At 35.7% G+C, this 23,324-nt stretch overlaps 1 protein-coding gene across 2 annotated transcripts in view; it reads right to left on the bottom strand.

The window, feature by feature from the left end:
- Positions 1-23,324, bottom strand: part of LOC138745461 (uncharacterized) — a 50,467-nt gene that overhangs the window by 25,900 nt on the left and 1,243 nt on the right. For both annotated transcript variants that reach the window (XM_069902531.1, XM_069902528.1), the window contains exon 2: positions 936-1,031. In XM_069902531.1, coding sequence (XP_069758632.1) covers positions 936-1,031 — 96 coding nt within the window. The remainder of the gene's footprint in view (positions 1-935; positions 1,032-23,324) is intronic.

Raw genomic sequence — 23,324 nt, 5'->3', positions numbered from 1 at the left:
TGTCCTCAGGCTCCTGTACCTTTTTCCAATGATAGCAGAGTGAAGAGCCTGGGTGGTGGGGATCCTTGAGGATAGAGTTTGTTTTCACCATCTCTTGTAGATGTCCTCAATGGAGTGAAGGCTGTTGCAGGTTGAGTTAACAAATCTCTGGAGTTTTTCTTGTCTTGAGCATTGGCTCCTCCATACCAGACAGTGAATCTACCAGCCAGAATACTCTCCACAATAAACCTGTAGAGGTTTTCAAATCTTTGGTGGCATTACCAAATCTCCGCAAACTCGTCACGAAGAAAAGCTACTGGTGAACCTTCTTTGTGATTGCATTGTCATGGAGGCTCCAGGTCAGATCCTTGGAGATGTTGACACCCAGGACATTGAAGTTCTTGACCCACTCAACTGCTGACCCCTCAATGCAGACTGCTTCATGTTCTGATTTCCACCTGAAGTCCACAATCATCTCTTTGGTTTTGCTAACATTGTGTGCAAAGTTGTTGGTGCAACACCCCTCAATTAGCTGATTTATCTTCCTCCTGTACACCTCCTCATTGCTGTTTGTGATTCTGTTGACAACCGTGGTGTAATTGGCAAATTTGAAGATAGCATTGAAATTGTGCCTTGCCACATACAGTGCCTTGCCACATACAGTGTCCTCCATAATGTTTGGGACAAAGACATATTTTTCCTTTATTTTCCCCCGTGCTTCACAGTTTTACATTTGTAATCAAACAATTCACATGTAATTAAAGTGTATACTCCAGATTTTATTCAAGGCTATTTGTATACATTTTGGTTTGACCATGCAGAAATGACTGCACTTTTTATACATGTCCCTAATTTCAGGACACCAGTGTTTTAGACATTTGACTTCACAAATGTTTGTGAGTCCTCAGGTATGTTTAATTGCTTTATTGGTGGAAGTATAAGAGAACTTGGCTTACTTCTAAACTTTTGATCACCTTTGGAGTCTGTAGTTGCCATTTTTCAACACGAGGACCAGAGTTGTGCCAATGAATGTCAAAGAAGCCATTATGAGACTAAAAAACAAGAATAAAACAGCATGAGACATCATCCAAACTTTAGGATTACCAAAATCAATTGTTTAAAACATTATTAAGAAGAAAGAGCATATGGTGAGCTCAATAATCACAAATGGACTGATATTCCAAGGAAGACCTCCACTACTGATGACAAAAGAATTCTCGTCATAATGAAGAAAAGTCCCCAAATGTATGCCCAACAGATCAGGAAACATTCTTCAGGAGACAGGTGTGGATATGTCAATGACTACTGTCCACAGAAGACTTCATGAACAGAAATATAAAGGTTATGCAGCAAGATGCAAAACATGGCAAACATGGTATGCTTTGGATGTTGGGCAATTTGTTTATGCCTCCACATTTGATTTTGCCATCACTCTGATGCAGATTAATCTTGGACTCATCTGTCCACAAGACCTTTTTCCAGAATTCTGCAGGCTCTTTTAAATATTTCTTGGCAATCTGTAATCAGGCCATCTGTAGCTAACTAATGGTTTGCATCTGGCAATGTAGTCTCTGGATTTCTTTTCATGAAGTCTTCTATGGACAGTAGTCATTGACATGTTCATATCTGCCTCCTGAAGAGTGTTTCTGATCATCAAGGAAAAAAGACAAACAAATCACATATAATCCAACGGAGATTAATGACAACTTTAGAGAATTCTATGAACAATTATACCAAACTGAATACGAAGGGAAAGAAGGCAAAATAGATGAATTTTTAACTAAAATTGAACTACCAAAATTACAAATAGAGGAACAAAATAAATTAACAGAACCATTTGAAATAGTAGAAATACAAGAGATAATAAAAAATAATAAAACACCAGGAGAGGATGGATTCCCAATAGAATTCTATAAAACATTTAAAGATTTATTAATTCCTCCCCTCCTGGAAGTAATCAACCAGATTGACAAAACACAAAGCTTACCAGAATCATGTAAAACAGCAATAATTACAGTAATACCAAAGCAAGGGAAAGATCCACTCGCACCAACGTCATATAGACCAATATCATTACTTAACACAGATTATAAGATAATAGCTAAACTATTAGCAAACAGATTAGCAGATTATGTACCTAAAATGGTAAATCTAGACCAAACTGGATTTATTAAAAAAAGACGGACAACAGACAATATTTGTAAATTTATTAACTTAATTCATGCAGTAGAAGGGAGTAAAGCACCAACAGTAGCAGTTGCTTTAGACGCAGAGAAGGCCTTTGACAGAGTAGAATGGAATTATTTATTCAAAGTATTGCAAAAATTCAGTTTACCAGAGAAGTATATTAATTGGATTAAAGCATTATATAAGGGGCCATTGGTGAAAGTGACAGTAAATGGATATATATCAAAGCAATTTAATTTAAGCAGATCAACAAGGCAGGGATGCCCACTATCACCCTTGTTCGCGTTAGCTATAGAACCACTAGCAGAATTGATAAGAACAGAAAATAAAATAAAAGGTATAAAAATAAAAGATAAGGAATATAAAATCAGTCTATTTGCGGACGATGTTATAGTATACTTAACAGAACCAGAACTATCAATAAAAGAATTATATAAGAAATTGAAGGAATATGGAGAAGTGTCGGGTTATAAGATTAACGTAAATAAAAGTGAAGCAATGCCAATGAATAATGCGGATTTCTCAAAATTTAAGAAGGAATCACCATTCAGATGGCAAATGCAAGCAATAAGATACCTAGGTATACAAATAAATAAAAATCTCGGCCATCTATATAAACTCAATTATTATCCACTAATGAAAAAATTACAGGGCGATTTAGAGCATTGGAAAAATTTACCACTAACATTAATAGGAAGGATAAACTGTATTAAAATGAACATTTTCCCAAGGATACTATACCTATTTCAGGCATTGCCAATACACTTGACAGAGAAATTCTTCAAGGAGTTAAAGAAAATAATAAGGAAATTTTTATGGAAAGGGGGAAACCGAGGATAGCACTAGATAAATTAACAGAATGGTATAAACAAGGAGGCTTACAATTGCCAAACTTTAAAAATTATTATAGAGCCGCACAATTAAGATACCTATCAGATTTTTATCAAACAAGGGAAAAGCCAGATTGGACTAGATTAGAACTAGATAAAATAGGGGAAAAGATACCTGAACACATATTATATAAATGGGATGAAAAATTGGTACAACGTAGGAGTTCTCCAGTATTACATCATCTGCTCAATATTTGGAAGAAGATTCATGTAGAAAGGAATAAAACAAATTACCAATTACCAAAACTAATAATGACGCAAAATCAGTTACTCCCTTTTACAATAGATAACCTTTCCTTTAGAGAATGGGAGAAAAAAGGATCAAAAGAATAGAAAATTGTTTTTCAGGAAATAGATTATTATCCTTTGAACAAATGAAGGATAAATATAATATAACTCAAGATACAGTGTTGGCATATTACCAATTGAGATCCTACTTGAAGGACAAATTAGGAAGTAGTCTGAGGTTACCAGAGGGAAGTAACTTTGAATATGTGATTACAGATACAATGACAATCAAAAGATTTATAACAAATATGTATATTAAACTGCAAGAAAAGGAGAATGAGGAAACAAATGGTAAAACTAAACAAAAATGGGAACAAGATTTAAATATAAAGATAAAGAAGGAAACATGGGAGAAGTTATGCTCTGGAACGATGAGAAATACAAAAAATATGAGGTTACGTATGATACAATATAAGTGGATACACAGGCTATACATTACACCTCAAAAGTTAAATAAATGGGACCCAACAGTATCTGACAGATGTTTTCGTTGTAAAAAAGAAATGGGAACAACAATTCATGCAATCTGGACATGTGAGAAAGTAGAAAAATTTTGGGAAGATCTAAACCAGATATTAAATAAAATTACAGAAAACAATATACCAAAAAACCCAGAGATCTTCCTCCTAAGTAACATAAAAAATAAAGAATTTGGACTTGATTTGGATGGTGCACAAAAAAGATTTGTTAAGATAGCTCTAGCCGTAGCAAAAAAATGTATTATGTCAACCTGGAAATTGGAAGATAATTTGAGAATACAACAATGGTATGTAGAAATGAATAAATGTATTCCATTAGAAAAAATAACATATAATTTAAGAAATAATATTGAAATATTTGAACAAATATGGGAGCCATACATGAAACACAATAGAGAAAACCTACCGGGGACATCTACCACCTAAATTAACGAAAGGAGAAGGAAATGAAAAGAACTGACTCAGTGAAATTTCTTGTTTATTTTTATTGAATGACAACATTGTTTGACTTGTTTAATGTGTCTTAGATTTTGTACTTTAAATGAATGGGGGGGAGGTAGGGAGGGTGGGATGGGAGGAGGGAGGGGGGAGAAAAATGACACTATATATTTGAAAAGGAAAATGTATGTATCTTGGTCAGTGTGGTTTATGGTGTGAAAAATAATAAAAAATAAATAAATAAAAAAGAGTGTTTCTGATCTGTCGGACATAGGTTTGGGGATTTTTCTTCATTGTGATGAGAATTCTTCTGTCATCAGCAGTGGACGTCTTCCTCGGAATACCAGTCCCTTTGTGATTACTGAGCTCACCAGTACGCTGCTTCTTCTCAATGATGTGCCAAACTGTTGATTTTGGTAATCCTAAAGTTTGGACGATGTCTCTTACTGTTTTATTTTTGTTTTTTTGCCCATCATTGGCATAACTTTCATCCTCATATTGAAAAATGTCAATGACAGACTCCAAAGGAGATCAAAAGCTTAGAAGTAAGCCAACCTCTCTTATACCTGCACCAATAAAGCAATTAAACATACCTGGGTACTAACAAACACCTGTAAAGCCAAATGTCCCAAACATTATTGTGCCCTGAATTGAGAGGACTCTGCTCTTCTTGTGCACCAGGATGGTTGATGCCCTTTTGAAGCAGGTGGAAAACGCCACCTGCAGCAGTGAGAGATTGAAAATGTTCGTAAATACTCTGGCTAGTTGGTTGGCACAGATTTTCAGTAATGTGCCAGGTATGCCATCAGGGCCTGATGCCTTGCGAGATTCACCGTCTTATGTTCTGATGTCAGCTTCATAGACAGATATCAGACAGAGAGTCTTCAGCCTTTGCAGGGATTCTCATAGGCACTGTTGAGTTCTCCTTCTTCAGCTCATCGGGTAATGAAGCATCAGAGCTATCTATGATGTTCACCCTCGCTTTGAAGGATGCAGTGGCCTGCATTCCCTACTATAGCTGGTAAGTATCTGTCTGTCTGTAGCTTCCTTCAGAAGCCTGCAGCTGCACAGATTCCTGTTCGATCCATTGGCAATCTGAACTCCAGATCCAAACCTCCAACACTATCAAGAAGCCTTCAGCATCCAAAGCCCTACTTGCCCTCAACACCCTCTCAAATCCCAGCTCTGATACCTCTTTCCCAAGACCAGTCTCCAGCAACCCAGAGCCCATACAGGTCCCCAACTGCAAGTCACCAACAGCCCAAAGCCTGTATGGGTCCCTCAGCCACTGAGCTCCTCACTGGTCCACTGTTATGGTCACCATTCTCTAGGTTTCCTCAGCCACAAGCCCCTTGCTGATCTGCCAATGTTGTCACCATCTTGTAGGATTGTCTCCTCTGCTTCTTCTCAATGCAATAGTTGTCCACCTGACCAGACCAGCATGTTTTTTTTCTCTGGATGGTGTTGAACATCTTGGGAATTTTTTTCAGCTACAAATGGAGACAAATGGAGAACATTCCATCATGCTTGTGCCTTGCAGATGGTAGAAAGGCTTTGGTCTGGTTGTCAGGAAGTGAGTCACTCACTTCAGAATACATCTGACTTGCTTTTGTAGCCGCAGTATGTACAGTATATGGCTAGTCCGTTTGAGTTTCTGGTCAATAATGACTTCCCAACATGTTGATATTGGGGGCTTGGCAATGCTAATTCCATAATGTCAAGAGTAGACAATTAGACTTTAATTCCTGTGAATCTGGAGTCATATTTACTAGACTTGGTAAGGGAGGGAAATTCCATTCCCTAATCCACATCTGTGAACCAGATGGGGTTTTACAGTGATCCAGTAGTTTCAATACAAGCTTATATATAAGAAAACAACATTATTAAGTTCATTTAAATTCCCCAGCTATTTAAATTCAAACTGATTTCCTCAGATCATTAATCCAGGTCACTGGGGTTCCAGTACAGTAATGACTTTGAACCACTTAATTGCTACAAATTATATAGCAATAGAATCTACAAAATAAAACCTTACAACACATCACATAAATTTATACCTATATGCAAACAATATTAGAATGATTGTGGTAAGTGACTGGCTGAGGGAGCAGTCCCTCTTCCAACTATGCCCTTGTTGCAGCTGGTGGGAAGCTTTTGATAATTAAAAGCAGCTTGTCATGATTGCCCTTGTCAGGTTCACTGCTTCCCTTTGGGGAAGTGCTGCTCTGCACACTCTTTCAGATAATGATGAAGTGTGGCATGTGTGGTCAAATCAGAGTACAAACAAACATGGCACCAGCTGCAGCGTGATATGATGTCAGTTATGCATTCTTGGGTGTCACAAATAGTAGAATAAGCTTTCGGGGAAAGTGAAAACCACTAACCCGACAGATGAATTTTATCTACATGGTGGACGATTGAGACTGGATGTGAAACCCACTAAGTTGTGACAGATAAACACAAGATGGTTTTTGAAGAATGAAAACAAGCTAATAAAGCATTGAAAACCCTGGAAGGATTAATACTGCATGAGAAACTGCCAAAACAACAGATTTGAACATCAGAAACAAATTTGGACATAAAGTAAAACACAAATGTCTGCAGACTCCATGATCTGAAGTAAAAATACAATAGTGGAGAAATTCAGCAGGTCAAACAGTATACTTTTTATAGCAAAGATAAAGATACATAACTAACGATTCAGGCTTGAGCATCAAGGTATGCGCAAAATGTAGGCAGGCGCTTGAACAAAATGGTGGTGGGGAGGCGTTCAGACCCACAGGCAAGAGGTAATGGGTGGATAAGGGAGGGAGGGAGGGCATGCCAGCAAAGAGGAGAAGGGGGTATGGTTCTGTGAATGGAGAGGGAAAGGGGCAGAAAACTGGAGGAAAGAAGAAAGAGGAATGGGGAAGAAAGGGAGGACAGAGAGTGGTTTGGCAGAAATCGGAGAAGTCGATGTTAATGCCAGACAGAATATTAGGTGTTTCTCCTCCAATTTATGGGTGGTCTTGCTTTGATAGTACACGCGGTCAGGATGGAAGTGGGTACAGAATTGAAATGGTTGGTCACTGGGAGATCCCAATCACTGATGCAGACAGACCGAAGGTGCTCAATGAAGTGATCTTCCAGTCTGCGTCCGATCTCTCCAATGTAGAGAAAGTGGACTGGGTGCAGACGCAGGATTATGAGCAGGAAAAGTGAATATGGGGATTCAGAGGGGCTGGAAAAGGCATCAGGAAATGGCTGGATGCAAGTTCCAAGTGCTTGCAATAACTTCAATGCTGAGGCCAAATCACCAAAACTTAAATCCAACTCCTTCCATTAAATAGTGTTTATAGTTTTTCCCACACACCCCTCCCCCCCATCCAAATCACCTCTAAGTAATATGGTTCCAATGCCCAAATGCATTTTATTGATCTTCTGTCACTAAATAATTACTTCTATGGATTAGCAGTAGCACCAACTCAGCAAAAAATGATGGTGAAAAATCCATTTGGGTAAATGAGACGTAAAATACACTGTAAAACAACTACTTATCTTATATCTACCCATACTTTAAAGAGAATAAAAACCCACAGACTAAAATCAATCAAAGTGTCCTGAATCAAAATCTTGCTGTGAATTTGACATACCCTTTATCGGACATGCCAAACTTAATTGAGAAATTGAAATAACTCACTCAGTCCATTTATTATGTGATTACTGATGAAAACTAAGGGAATGGAAATCACTGATAAAATAAATGAACAGTAATAGAACAGGAAATTCAGAGGGATGTGGATTTTCTGATTGGATAGCACATCACAAACCAAATCAATGTTGGATTAACAACATCTGGAAATTATTTTTCATCTATTTTTCACAACAAATTGTAAATAGCTTATTTTTCTTTTTAGTTTCTAATTGGAATGATTTTATAATCAAAATCTTTCATTTTAGTTTATCTCACAACCAGAAAACATTTTTCCAGGGAAATCCTATCAAGTTCCATCATTGTCCAATTATCCTAATAACAATCTCACACTCAATGTCATAAAAACTGAGGACTTTCGGAAAGGAAAACCAGAGATGTGCGATCCAGTGATTATTGGCAAATCAGAGGTGGAGAGGGCAAGCAAATTTAAATTCCTGGGAGAAATTTTGGTTTATAATTCTTTATTTTGCATACACTTCTTTCTTTCTTGAGTGACCCCACTATAATGCAATGGTTCAGGTCCAAAAAAATCAGATTTTGATAAAAACAGGGTTACGCTAAATCAGGGTCACAAAAAATAGCGTGATCAAAAATAATAAAGAACACATGTACAATATCTGTATTTACAATCATCATTTTATTTCTTAAAAAAGCGATCGAGTGTTCATTGCCTGAACGCAGCAGGTCACTGGCAGCAAGTGAAATCCAAAATGTTTCTGAGCTGGAGGACTTTTATGCGGTCCACATCCTAGGTCTCCAGCCAACATAAGCTAACCTCGAGGTACTCAATGGCTCCAGACACTTTTGGGAATGTCTTCCAGCCATGTCATAGCATTGTCTTCAATACATCCCAGTGACCTCATTGTAATCCTCCTGTGGTTCAGGAACCGATGCTATAGTAACATTACGGGTGATCTTGGAGCCCTTCAGATGCTCATATGTCAGGCATTCGTCATTTCCAAAGCACCACTGGTGTAAATCCTCTTTGCTAATTTCCAACAGCCTCTGCGCCTCACCCACCTCTTCATCTGTGATGCCGTAGAATTCTTTCTTGTCATCATCATCATCTTCATCTTCCTTTGTGCATTGTCATGATGAAAAGGCTGGACCCAGACCCTTCTCCCAGCAATTTTTCACACGAGGAGCTGCCTACCCCTTCCCACCAAAGTTGCAAACTTCCTTAACGTTCATGCTTTTCAGATAGTCTTCCAGTGTTGTTGATTTGTCTACAAATTAATTCATCTTGTAATTCTGCTTGAATACGGAGATGATCCACGATCTAGAAGTTGGATCTTAGATGTAGCATCCTTTGGGAGGTAAGAAACTCAAATCTTTCCGCTCCTGCTTACAAGGTTAACAGCTGGCAGGGGTGGGACAGTTATCAAGCAAAAGAAGAGCTTTGAGTTCTAGCTTTTGCTTATGCAAATGAGCACAGATAGCAGGGCACAAGTTTTATAAAACCAATCCTCAAAGATGACACTGATCATCCAAGCACTGCTGCTATATGTGTTTTTGAACAGTAACAATTTCAAATTGATATGGTGGAAACAGTGGGGTGAGTGAAATTTGCCAATTGTGAGTTGTCTTATATGTTCCAGTCTTGTTAACACAAAAAAATTTAAGCAATCTTTGCATTGTTTGAACCCCTCATGTCAATGGGCATCATCTTTGCTAGACAGCGTTCGGCCTGGGATCACCTTGTAGCAGAGGCCTGTTTCGTCACATTTATACACTGTAGTCACCTTCTTCTAAGAGAGTTTTTAGTTCTTCCAGATATTCGCTGGCAGCGGCACTGGCAGCTGAGCGAATTTTTCCTGACACTAATACTTTTTTTTAAACTTTATTTATTCATTCAAAAAACAAATAATATATGACATATGCAGCAATTAAACATGAACATGAACTTTTTTTATATATAGAAAAAAAGGGAAAAAAAAGAAAAGAACCTCCCCCTTTAGCCAACTCTCCTGAGAGCCATAAAGAAAGAAAAAAGAAAGAATATTAAAGAAAAAGTTAAATATACATATTAAAATCTAATCAATATAAATTGAAATGTAAATATTCTGAGTATAACAACCACTTATTAATTAAAAAATTATTATTATCACGTGAAACATGTAATTTTTTCCATTATTAAACAACATTTCATCTCATGCCATCTATTAATATCAATCATATTTGTATCTTTCCACGTACTAGCAATACATTTTTTTGCTATGGATAAAGCTAAATATACAAAAGCAAGCTGAAACTTATCTAATCCCAAACCTTTCAGAGGTTGCAAACTACCCAATAAAAACTATTTTAATCTTTTACAGGTATTCTAAAAAAGATTGAATTTTCTTCCAAAAACAGCATGAAAAAAGTTCCAACCATATCACCACATCTAAAACACAAATCTGATTCATGAAAACCATATTTTTTAAATGTTTCAGGTGTCAAATATAAGTGATGTAAAAAATTGTAATTAATCATTGCATAACGTGCATTTATCAATCTAGTTACACTATCATAACAAATATCTAACCAATCATCTTCAGAAAAAATAAAACCAATATCCACTTCCCATTTAATTTTAGATCTATCTATCCATACCATCCTGTAATATTTGATACATAGATGACATATAACCCTTCTCTGGTACCTTCATAAGAAAAGTCTCAAATTTAGTCATTTTAGGTAAAATCATATCTCTACCAAACATACATTTTACCAAAGATCGAATTTAATAATAAAGAAATAAAGAGTTCTTATCAATACCAAAACCTTTTCTCTTCTGATTAAAAGATAAAAACTTACCCTCTTTAAAACAATCTCCCAAATTTTTCACATCTTTAAATCTCCAATGCAAAAAACTTTGATTATGTATTGAAAAAGAAATAAGTTGATTATTATACAATGGAGTCAAAGACGATAATTTGCCCCTAGAGCCTGTCATTTTATTTTTCTTTATCCATAACTACATTAAATGTTTTAGTATAGGCACATTATATTGTTGTAACAAATTTATATTCCATCTGAACAAAAATTGATGTATTTCAAATTCAGAAATACTTGCCATCTCAATTTTAGCCCAACTAGGAGGCCGTACCAAATCCATCAATGAACTAATAAATTTAAGTTGGACTGCTTCATAATAATTTTGAAAATGTGGTAAACGTAGTCCCCCTAACTCATATTTCTAAGTTAATTTATTCAAAGCTAGTCTCGAAAATTTACCTCTCCATAAAAACTCCCTAACCATTTTATTCAAATCTCGAAAAAAAAATTAATCAAGTAAATACGGAATAGATTGAAATAAATATTGTATACGTGGAAAGATATTCATCTTAATTGTATTTATCCTACCCATTAAATTAATAGGTAAATCTTTCCATTTAATCAAATCAGTTTTAATTTTTTTCATTAATGGAGCATAATTTAATTTATATTCAAAATTATACACAGATATTTAATTCGATCAGTCCACTTCAAATTAATAATATTCAAAAAACTGAATAATCTCCTTCACTTACCAATAATAATTCACTTTTTTTCCCAATTAACTTTATATCCAGAAAGACATCCATATTGTCTCCTTCAAGTGCAAAAGTGACTGAGCTGGGTTTATTAAATACACCAATACATCATCAGCAAATAAATTAATTTTATACTCCTCGTCTAAAACTTTCATACCTTGTATCTGTATATTTTGTCTTATCAGCTGTGCTAAAGGTTCAATCACTAATGCAAACAAAGCTGGTGATAAAGGACAACCATGATGAGTTGATCGAGTTAACTTAAAGGTTTCCGAAATCAAACCATTCATCAATACTCTAGCTACCAGTTTACAATATAGACCCCTAATCCAACCAATAAAAAAAGGACCAAACTTAAATTTCTCCAAAACTTTAAACAAAAAATTCCATTCACAGACATTAATACTTGAGAAATCCCATGACAGCGTTTAAACCGGTCTAGCCGTCCATTGCTAGCTTTGAATTGTGAGGTTTCTCCGTTGATCAACTGGTCAAACTTCTTGGCTTGAACTTTGAGAATAGGCCCGAAAATTTGAAGGCCCTTTGAGCACGCTTGAACAAATCACTCATACAGGGAGTCAATGAGGCTGAATGATGCGCTATCAATAATTGCAAAGACTAAAAGTTAACTGACATAGGCATTTATTACCATAAAATGATGGCACATCTCAAGTTCCTGACCTGAGACCCAAGCTTTATACCTGATGTTTCCACTTTCACTCCAAGGCCCTTTCTGAACGTCATATTTATATTTTTACAAATATCACTTTGTTTAAAATGTTCCTTTCCATAGAAGTGAAATTCTGACTCAACATATTTCAATAACTGAGAGTAAAATACAAAATTCTACAGATAATTGAAGCAAAACCTCAACAGAGAAACTTAGCAGGTCAAACAGCATATTTTATAAAGCAAAGATAAAGATACATAACGAATGTTTTGGGCCTAATCCCTTCATTAAATTATGAGCAAAATGTAGGCAGGCATCTGAATAAAATGATCCTTCCAAAGTTGCATGAAGTAGATATTGGGAACTATTCATCATCAAATACCTGATTCAATGTGACTTGTAACTATTATGAAGTCAAACAAAAGTTGTCAATTCACCCTAGATTACCTCAATAGAACAATTTATCGACCTAATTTCTCTAATAATCTAGCTAAATAATTTCATCCAATTCATTTAACTCTTTTCCTACCTAGTTCTTCATCAGATATGGGACAGGTCAAGATGCAAGATAGACTGGTTTTACATCTGGCATTCTTGGAATATCAGTATTATAACCTGTAATTTTTTTAATCCAGGCACAGGATGTGGATGTCATTGCCAGCAATTAACCCAGTGGCTAATTTTCTGAACTGAGGACATGATTAACAGTCAACCACTTGGGTGGGTCCAGAGCAGTGGTTTTCAAACTTTTTCTTTCCATTCACATACCACTTTAAGTAATCCCTTACTAATCACAGAACACCTATGTCATAGGGATTACTTAAAGTGGTTTGTGAGTGGAAAGAAAAAGTTTGAAAATCACCGGTCTAGGCAGAGCTATGTAGATACCCTCGAATATTTTACATGCTTTTTCCAATGCTATGTCAAAGTAGTTTAAAGCATTAGTGCAGTGGTTTGCAACCTTTTTCTTTCCACTCTCATACCACTTTAAGAATTCCCTATGCCATTGGTGCTCTGTGATTAGTAAGGGGTTGCTTAAGGTAGTATGTGGTTGGAAAGAAAAAGGTTGAAAACCACTGTTTTAATCGTGCCTAATTGACTTGTTATGTGCATGGTTTCATAACTCCAAAGGAAATAGGCCAATGATAATTTATTTCAAGCAAAATATTTCAGCAACAGTTGAGTCTTGAGCAGTGATCCTCAACCTTCCCATTCACATACCACCTTAAGCAATTCCTTACTAATCACAGAGCACTGATGGCATGGTGATTACTTAAAGTGGTATGTGAGTGGGGGGAAATCACATGATGGAGTAGTGACCGGGAAGAAAATACCAGCCCTCCCCAGAAAAGTTAAAAAAAGTAGAGAAAAAACAAAGTCACTAACACAGAAACCATAATAAATTGAAAGTGAAAGTGTGGAGAAAATGGCAGCAAAGAAAGAAAAACCAAAAATAACGGGAAGAAAAAAAGAAGGAAGGACGTCGGAAGAGGAAGGTGAAGGCCTTACCGGTACGAGGAAGCCCGCCATGGAGAGAGAAGCCCGCTCTCTGAGGTCAGTGGAAACCCCGAACTCAGGACTACAAAGATGGCTCATGGAGCAAAACAAAAGTGCGCAACTGCGCATGCGCGAGGCACAAGACAAAAACAACACCGACGGGAGGGGGAACCAGCTGAGGAGTAAATCTCCACAGCTGAAACAGACAAGTATAACACAACAGTAAGACTCTCAACAGGAAAACATAGAAAATAACGGGAACAAGAAGGAAGAGAATAAAAATAGGAAATCAAAGAAACAACAGATAACCAACTCAGAGGAAGAAGACCAACACCAAGACACTTTTAATAAAAATAAGAACAAGAATACCCAACAAAATAAAATAAACAACCCAACAAGAAAATCAGATGAGACAGAGGTAAAAGACACAGATCCTGGAGTGGACCCAGAAGAAGAGGAGGGAGAACACAGAGAAATGGAAGATGAAAGGAAAGGCAAGTACATGGATATATTTTTTTTTAAAGAATATATGGAAACAGTAAAAGAATGGCAGACACAAGAATTCAGTGAAATAAAAAGAAGAATAAAAAGTACAGAAGAAAAAGTGAATAGATTAGAGATGATCATGACAGAAATAGGAAAAAGAGTAGACAAGGTGGAAGAACGAGAAACAGCCATAGAAATGGAGGTAGATGACTTAAAAAAGAAATTAGAAGAATCTGATAAAAAAGTTAAAGAAACACAGGAGCTGTTAGCTCAGAAGATAGATATAATGGAAAATTATAATAGAAGAAACAATATAAAGATAGTGGGCCTTAAGGAAGATGAATAAGGCAAAAATATGAAAGAATTTATAAAAGAATGGATCCCCAGGGTCCTAGGAAGACCAGAATTACAAGAAGAAATGGAAATAGAAAGGGCACACAGAACATTAGCCCCTAAACCACAACCACAACAAAAACCAAGATCCATTCTAGTAAAATTCCTAAGATATACAAGAGAAAATATATTGGAGAAGGCAATGAAAAAAATAAGAGAAGACAAAAGACCACTGGAATACATGGAATACAAGGGTCAAAAAATTTTTTTCTATCCAGATATAAGTTTTGAACTCCTAAAGAGTTTAATGCAGCAAAAACGACCCTATGGAAAAAAGGTTATAAATTTATGTTAAAATACCCAGCGGTACTTAAAATGGTTATCCCGGGGCAGCAAAGCAAACTATTCTCGGATCCGGAAGAAGCATGAAAATTTGCAGAACAACTACAAAAAAGACAGAGAGATGAAGAGATGTAACAAGAACAAAAATGACAAATAAATATATTTTATATATATATATATAAAAAATAGAGTACAAGTAAGAACTAAAAAGGGAAAGAAAGGGAAGAAAGGAAGTAAGGAGGGAATTAAGAGAGTGACCTTTGTTATATATGATTAAAATCTTTTCTGGGGGGCTGGGTGGGGAAGAATAACAGTCACTGCGAAATCAGTTGACGCTTGCGAGCGGATTTTCAAATCCAAATGGAGAGGGGAGATGTGGTTGCCCAACAAGGAACAAAGGGCAACTCAGAAAGGGGAGGGACTATTGCGGTTAAAGGAATTTTAGATATGAGAATAGTGGAAATATTTTATGTTTTAGAAATGTTGTCTTATAATGTGTTCAAAAAAAGAAAGCAGAAATGGATAAGAAGGGAAGGTGGTGATGAGGAAACAGAAAGGAAAGATAAACAAAGTATGAAATGACTATGTTGAACTATATGACTTTAAATATTAATGGAATACATAACCAAATCAAAAGGAAGAAACTGTTAAATTTACTGAAAAAAGAAAAAATTGATATAGCATTCGTACAAGAAACACATCTAACTGAAGTGGAACACAAGAAATTAAAGAGAGATTGGATAGGACATGTAACAGCAGCATCATATAATTCAAAAGCCAGAGGAGTAGCTATATTAATCAACAAAAATGTACCAATCAAAATAGAAGAGGAAATAATAGATCCAGCAGGGAGATATGTAATGATAAAATGTCATATATATTCAGAATTTTGGAATTTACTCAATGTATACTCACCTAATGAAGAAGATCAAAAATTTATGCAAGATATCTTTTTGAAGGTAGCAGATACGCAAGGGAACATACTAATAGGAGGGGATTTTAACCTTAATTTGGACTCAAACATGGATAAAACTGGAAATAAAACTAACAGAAAGAACAAAGTAACCAAATTTATAATTAAATCGATGCAAGAAATGCAACTCTTGGATATATGGAGGAAACAACACCCAAAGGAAAAGGAATTCGGGTAGACATAAAACATACTCAAGGATAGACCTATTCCTGTTATCAGCCCACATTCAAGGGAGAGTTAGGAAAACAGAATATAAAGCTAGACTATTATCGGATCACTCACCCCCGTTATTGGCAATAGAGCTGGAGGACATCCCACCAAGAATGTATAGATGGGGATTAAACTCCATGCTACTTAAAAGACAGGATTTTAGAGAATTCATTGAACAACAAATTAAAATGTACTTTGAAATAAATACAGAATCAGTGAAAGATAAGTTTATACTATGGGACGCAATGAAAGCGTTCATCAGAGGGCAAATAATAAGTTATGTAACTAAGATGAAGAAGGACTACAATCGGGAAACAGAACAGTTGGAAAGAGAAATAACAAATACAGAAAAAGAATTAGCAATAAAGGAAGATACAACTAAAAGAAGAGAATTGGCAGACAAAAAAATAAAATATGAAAAACTACAAACATATAAGATGGAGAAGAACATAATGAAGACAAAACAGAAATATTATGAGCTAGGAGAAAAAAAGCACAAAATCCTAGGGTGGCAGCTTAAGACAGAACAAACTTAAAAAATGGTATTGGCATTAAGGAAAAAGAACAAACAAATTACATATAATCCAACGGAGATTAATGAAAACTTCAGGGAATTCTATGAACAACTATATCAAACTGAAAACGAAGGGAAAGAAGACAAAATAGATGAATTTCTAACTAAAATTGAACTACCGAAATTACAAACAGAGGAGCAAAATAAATTAATAAAACCATTTGAAATAGAAGAATTACAGGAGATATTAAAAAAACTACCGAACAATAAAACACCAGGAGAGGATGGACTCCCAATAGAATTCTATAAAACATTTAAAGACTTATTAATTCCTCCCCTCCTCGAAGTAATCAACCAGATTGATAAAACACAAAACATACCAGATTCATGCAAAATAGCAATAATTACAGTAATACCAAAGACAGGGAAAGATCCACTAGCACCAGCATCATATAGACCAATATCTCTACTTAACACAGATTATAAAATAATAGCTAAACTATTAGCAAACAGATTGGCCGACTATGTACCAAAAATAGTAAATCTAGACCAAACTGGATTTATTAAAAAAAAGACGAACAACGGACAATATCTGTAAATTTATTAACTTAATTCATGCAATAGAAGGAAAGAAAACTCCAACAGTAGCGGTTGCTTTAGACGCAGAGAAGGCCTTTAACAGAGTAGAATGGAATTATTTATTCAAAGTACTACAAAAATTCAGCCTACCAGAGAAATATATTAATTGGATTAAAGCATTATATAAGGGGCCATTGGTGAAAGTGACAGTAAATGGATATATATCAAAACAATTTAACTTAAGCAGATCAACAAGGCAGGGATGTCCACTATCTCCCTCACTGTTCGCGTTAGCTATAGAACCACTAGCACAACTGATAAGAACAGAAAATAAAATAAGAGGGATAAAAATAAAAGAGAAGGAATATAAAATCAGTCTATTTGCAGATGACGTTATAATGTACTTAACAGAATCAGAAATATCAATAAAAGAATTACATAGGAAATTGAAGGAATATAGAGAAGTATCGGGGTACAAGATCAACGCAAATAAAAGTGAAGCAATTCCAATGAATAATGCAGATTTCACAAAGTTTAAGAAAGAATCACCATTTAGATGGCAAACACAAGCAATGCGATACCTAGGTATACAACTAAATAAAAATCTCGGCCATCTATATAAACTAAATTATCATCCATTAATGAAAAAATTACAAGACGACTTAGAGCATTGGAAAGACTTACCACTAACACTGATAGGAAGGATAAAATGTAATAAAATGAACATCTTCCCAAGGATACAATACCTATTTCAGTCATTATCAATTCACCTAACAGAGAAATTCTTCAAGGAGCTAAAGAAAATAATAAGGAAATTCTTATGGAAAGGGGGGAAACTGAGAATAGCACTAGATAAATTAACAGAATGGTACAATCAAGGAGGCTTACAACTACCAAATTTTAAGAATTATTATAGAGCCGCACAATTAAGATACCTATCAGATTTTTATCATACAAGGGAAAAACCAGATTGGACCAGATTAGAACTAGATAAAATAGGGGAGAAGATACCTGAACATATACTATATAAATGGGATGAAAAATTGGTGCAACGTAGGAATTCACCGGTATTGCGTCATCTGCTCAACATTTGGAAGAATATTCATGTAGAAAGGAATAAAACAAATTACCAACTACCAAAACTAATATTGACACAAAATCAACTAATCCCTTTCACAATAGATAACCTTTCCTTCAGAGAATTGGAGCGAAAAGGGATCAAAAGAATAGAAAATTGTTTTTCGGGAAATAAATTATTATCCTTTGAACAAATGAAGGATAAATATAATATAACTCATGATACAATGTTTGCATACCACCAACTGAAAACCTACTTGAAGGACAAATTGGGAAACAGTCTGAGGTTACCAGAAGGAAGCAATTTTGAATATGTGATTACAGACACAATGATAATTAAAAAATTTATAACAAACATATACATCAAACTGCAAGAAAAGGAGAACGATGAAACAAACGGTAAACCTAAACAAAAATGGGAACAAGAACTAAACATAAAGATAAAGAATGAAACATGGGAAAAGCTATGCTCCGGAACTATGAGAAATACAATAAACATGAGGTTACGCATGATACAATATAACTGGATACAAAGGCTATACATCACACCTCAAAAGTTAAATAAATGAAACCCAACAATATCAGACAGATGTTTTTGCTATAAAAAGGAAACGGGAACAACAATTCATGCAATTTGGACATGTGAGAAAGTGAAAAAATTTTGGGAAGATCTAAACCAGATATTAAACAAAATCACAAAAAGCAATATACCAAAAAACCCAGGGATCATCCTCCTAAGTAATATAAGAAATAAAGAATTTGGACTCGATTTGGATGGAGCATAAAAAAGATTTGTTATGATAGCCCTAGCTGTAGCAAAAAAATGTATTATGTCAACCTGGAAATTAGAAGACAACTTGAGAATACAACAATGGTACATAGAAATGAATAAATGTATTCCATTAGAAAAAATAATTTAAGAAATAACATCACAATATTCGAACAAATATGGGAGCCATACATGAAACACAATAGAGAAATCCTACCATGGACTTCCACCACCTAAAATGACAGAAGGAGAAGACAACAAAAAGAACTGACTCAGTAAAATTTCTTGTTAATTTTTATTAAGTGACAACATTGTTTAACGGGTTTAATGTATCTTATAGATTGAACTTCAAATAAATGGGAAGGGGGGTGGGAGAGGGAGGGAAGGGAGGGGGAAAAAGGGGGAGAAAATGACACTATATATTCAAGAGAAAAAATGTCTGTATGTATCTTGGTCAGTGTGGTTTATAGTGTGAAAGATTTAAAAAAAATTTAAAAAGTGGTATGTGAGTGGAAAGAAAAAGGTTGAGAACCACTGCATTAGTGTAACCTCAATTTTCTCAACCAATCTGCTACAGAACTGACCATTGTGACTTATTAAACATTTCATCTGGCCTAAAGTCTTCAATAGTTCACCTGGAATAAATGTTCAAGTTCTTGTACTCTTCGACAAACATACTTGAGAAATTTACCTTTGTTCTTGACTAAGAAACCTTATGTTGTGTTGCTGCTCATGTCAATAAATTAACCTTTAAATGTATTTTTGCACAAAATATACTTAGTATTTCTTCCACACATTTGACTTTTCACAGAAGATCAATTTAGCAATTGTGTGTCTTATAACTTTGATTGCATAGATCATGTATTCATGTTTATAAACATTATAATGAATTTATTGTCATATACATTGTCAAATGTACATGTGCACCAAAATTCATACCTGCTACAGTTGAACAGGTATTTTGTTTAAAAAAATTAATTGTAATAATATTTAACTGAACTAAAAAGAGACAATAATTACAAAATACAGCACGGTAACAGGTCATTTCGGCCCATGAGTCTGTGCTGCCCATTTTACACCAAACCTACACCCTGATACGTTTCAAACGGTGGGAGGAAACTGGAACCATCTTCTTTACCATCTGCCCAAGGGTAGGAGGTTGTGACCAGGGTGATTGGGGTCCTTTATAATGTCAGCTGCCTTCTTGAGGCACTGCCTCACATTGATGTCTTCAAATGGATAGATCAAAGCCTGTGTTGGACCTGACTGTGTTTGTTACCTTATGTGTTTCTGGGCATTCAAATTTTCAAACCAGGCTGTGATGCACCCTGTTTGTACTTTCTACAGTATACTTGTAGAAGTTTGATAGAATATCTGATGACATGCCAAATCTTCTCAGACTCCTAAGAAAGCAGAGGCCTTGGTGTACCTTCTTCACGTTTGCTTCAATGTGTCGCTGCAGGAGTGGTCTGAAATATAGACTCCAAGAGATTTGAAGGTTCTAACCTTCTCCACTTCCATCTCATCAATGTGGGCAGCTGCGTGGTCCCTTGACCTCTCCTTTTTAAAATCAACAATGTTCCTTGATCTTGGTGATGTCGAGAGCAAGATTTTTGTACTGGCACCACCCAACTAGGTTCTCCATCTCCATTCTGTATTTGACTCACCATTTTCAGTAATCCAGCCATCAATGTTGGTGTCGTCAGTGAATTGGAGATTTGAGTTGGAGCCTAACTTGGCTATGTAGTCATTAAATGCACTGATGATCCTGATGAATGGCATAGCTTCATCAATCTCTACTCCATCTACCTACAAAACTCTGTTTTGGTTTTTCATTTGCCTTTATTGTCTCTTGGACTATAATATTAACTGTGAGATGTAAATAAGCTAAGAATGTGAATGAATTGTTGATAATACAGGCCCAGATCCAACAGATCTGGAAGAGTCACTCCTTTGTGGGGACAAGTGATTGGGTTTATATTACAAATGTTTAAGATATTATCATCATCATCACTTTTTAATTATTTAAACCATTCATCGAATATTCTTTGGTTCATCACCAAGAGAGTAATGCCTTTCAGCAGGCAGAGATTAGGTATAAATTATCTATTCATCATCGTCTGATTCACAATTGAAGACAACTACCAGCCAACTTAATTCAGATATTAACATACTTGTGCTTGAACCATGTGTTATTACTTTGTAACGAAAGTGTTGTGATTGACAAATAACAATACACTCCAGTCTCCCTTCCCAACATAGAGATATTTTTTGGACACAGATTAGATGGGCCAAAAGGGCCTGCCTCTGTGACTTTGAACATTAAAGTGCATTTTTACTAAGCAAGCTGCAAACTATTAAATAATTTAAATGGTGTATGATCCATGACATGAAAATATTCTTCTCATCTATAAATTTAATCTATTCTTTTCATTTATATATTTAACTTACAGTACAGAATTACATTCCATTCTGCAAATGAACAATCATACAAGATAAGTTATACTAAAAAGGCATCAAAATTAATAAAATCACAATTTTATGTAAATATGTAAATTAAAATTAGTTAATGACCAACGATAACACTACTATTGTACAGCAGGGGAATGGATTGACTGGATGATCTACACAGAGCTGGGTCTAGCCTGACTGAATACCCATCTTTTGTACCATAACAATATGACTGTCTATTCTTCAGTAGTTAGTGAAGGGCTCAGGCCCTAATTGTTGATTATCTATCTTCTTTGGACAACTTGCTGAGTTTTTCCAGCACTTTTGTGCATCAACGGGCAATCAAAGCCATTGCTTTGACAGAACAATTAAACCACTAATTATTTTTATGTGATATGGTAATGTGACATAATCAAATCCTGAGATCAGGAAATGAACAATCATTAATCAACAAACTATCCTTGGAACTGTCAATCTATGAATTCAAGCTAGTTGAAAAATGATGGAACAAATAATCCAGCATTAGCAAGAATGAGTTAGTTAGTACAGTATGTTTCCGATTAACCAAAATTCTGTTATCTGAAAAAATTTTTTTGGCGGCAACATCAAAAGTTGAAAAATTTTTTTCACCCAATGTGCTCATGTGGGCCTCTGGTAACATCAGTGCGCGAATGAAAGAAGTTGGCGGGTCAGGCAGCACATAGGGAGGTTGTCCTCATTTCAGATAACTTCTCTCTTTGCATTTCTTCTTTATTCTCCACTGTACTTGGTTCTCTGCTGTCCTCAGAACAAATCTAATCGGGGGGCATTAGGGTAATTGTGTGGGGGGGGGGCAATGATTTTTCAGTAGCGTCATTGGGCATTGGGGAGGGTCTATGGTGGCGAAAGCAGGAGCAAGGATGGCAATGGGGATGTGTCAGGGATCAAAGCAGGGGAACCTCAGGCTCTCGAGCAGGTTCTGAGATGGTAGCGGGGGAGTGTCAAAAGATTGGAGTGGGAACCTCAGGCTCCTGGGCAGGTTCCGCAATGGTGGCAGGGAGGTGTTGGGGAAATCGGCAATGACCGATACAAGTATCCTGCTGATGCTACTGGGCTGTTTGAACAAACTCGAATTAACTATCGATTATGTGGTACCAGGAGAGGAAACTAGTAAACTCTGAAATTGTGGAACTAGTAGAAAAATCTTTTTTTACTCCAAAATTTATTTACTGAGCATCAAAACAACTTTGGTCACATTATACAGATATACATTGTGCTTCCTTTTTTTTAAAGAAAAATAGAAAAACCATCACACATATACATAGATATTCACATACACCCTCAGATACACACCCAGACCCCCCACTCCCTGACCATCCTGGCACCTTTGCTGACAATATCTTTGGTAAATTACCAATGATACTATTGCATACTTCATATATTTACCCTGTAAGCACTCGTAATTCAGACAAATAATTCACAAAGGGTTGCCATTTATGAAAAAGATTCTGGTCGACCCTCCAGTTTAATAAAGATTCTTGTGTCCTTAATACATTGTGTAATAGAGGACCCTCTTCAGACTTCCAGTGCAATAAGACAAAACGTTTGGATAACTAATAGATGGTAGAGTAATAATTGTAGAGAATTAAGAGAGTTATCAGAGATTCCAAGTATTGCAGTCAATGGTTGCAAATTTTGGATAATATCCAAAGACTGTGTTTTGGGGCATTGATAAAACAAACATGAAATAAATCAACTTTTTACTAAACCCTGCATTATGAGAGCAGATAACGTTCAAGCTTTGAGAAGCAGCCAAATCCTGGTCTGTGGATGAGATTTCAGATTTATTGTCAGAGTACATACATGACATCACATACAACCCTGAGATTCTTTTTCCTGCATTGGAGGCAGAATCATTACTTATTGGTAATGCAAAAAAATGTATATAACGTACACATGTAAACAGATAAG

The sequence above is a fragment of the Narcine bancroftii genome, chromosome 1 (assembly GCF_036971445.1).
Source record: "Narcine bancroftii isolate sNarBan1 chromosome 1, sNarBan1.hap1, whole genome shotgun sequence".
NCBI classification, from domain to species: Eukaryota; Metazoa; Chordata; class Chondrichthyes; order Torpediniformes; family Narcinidae; genus Narcine; species Narcine bancroftii.
The sequence above is the reverse complement of the archived record's forward strand: the minus strand, read 5'-3'. Positions and strand labels throughout refer to the sequence as shown.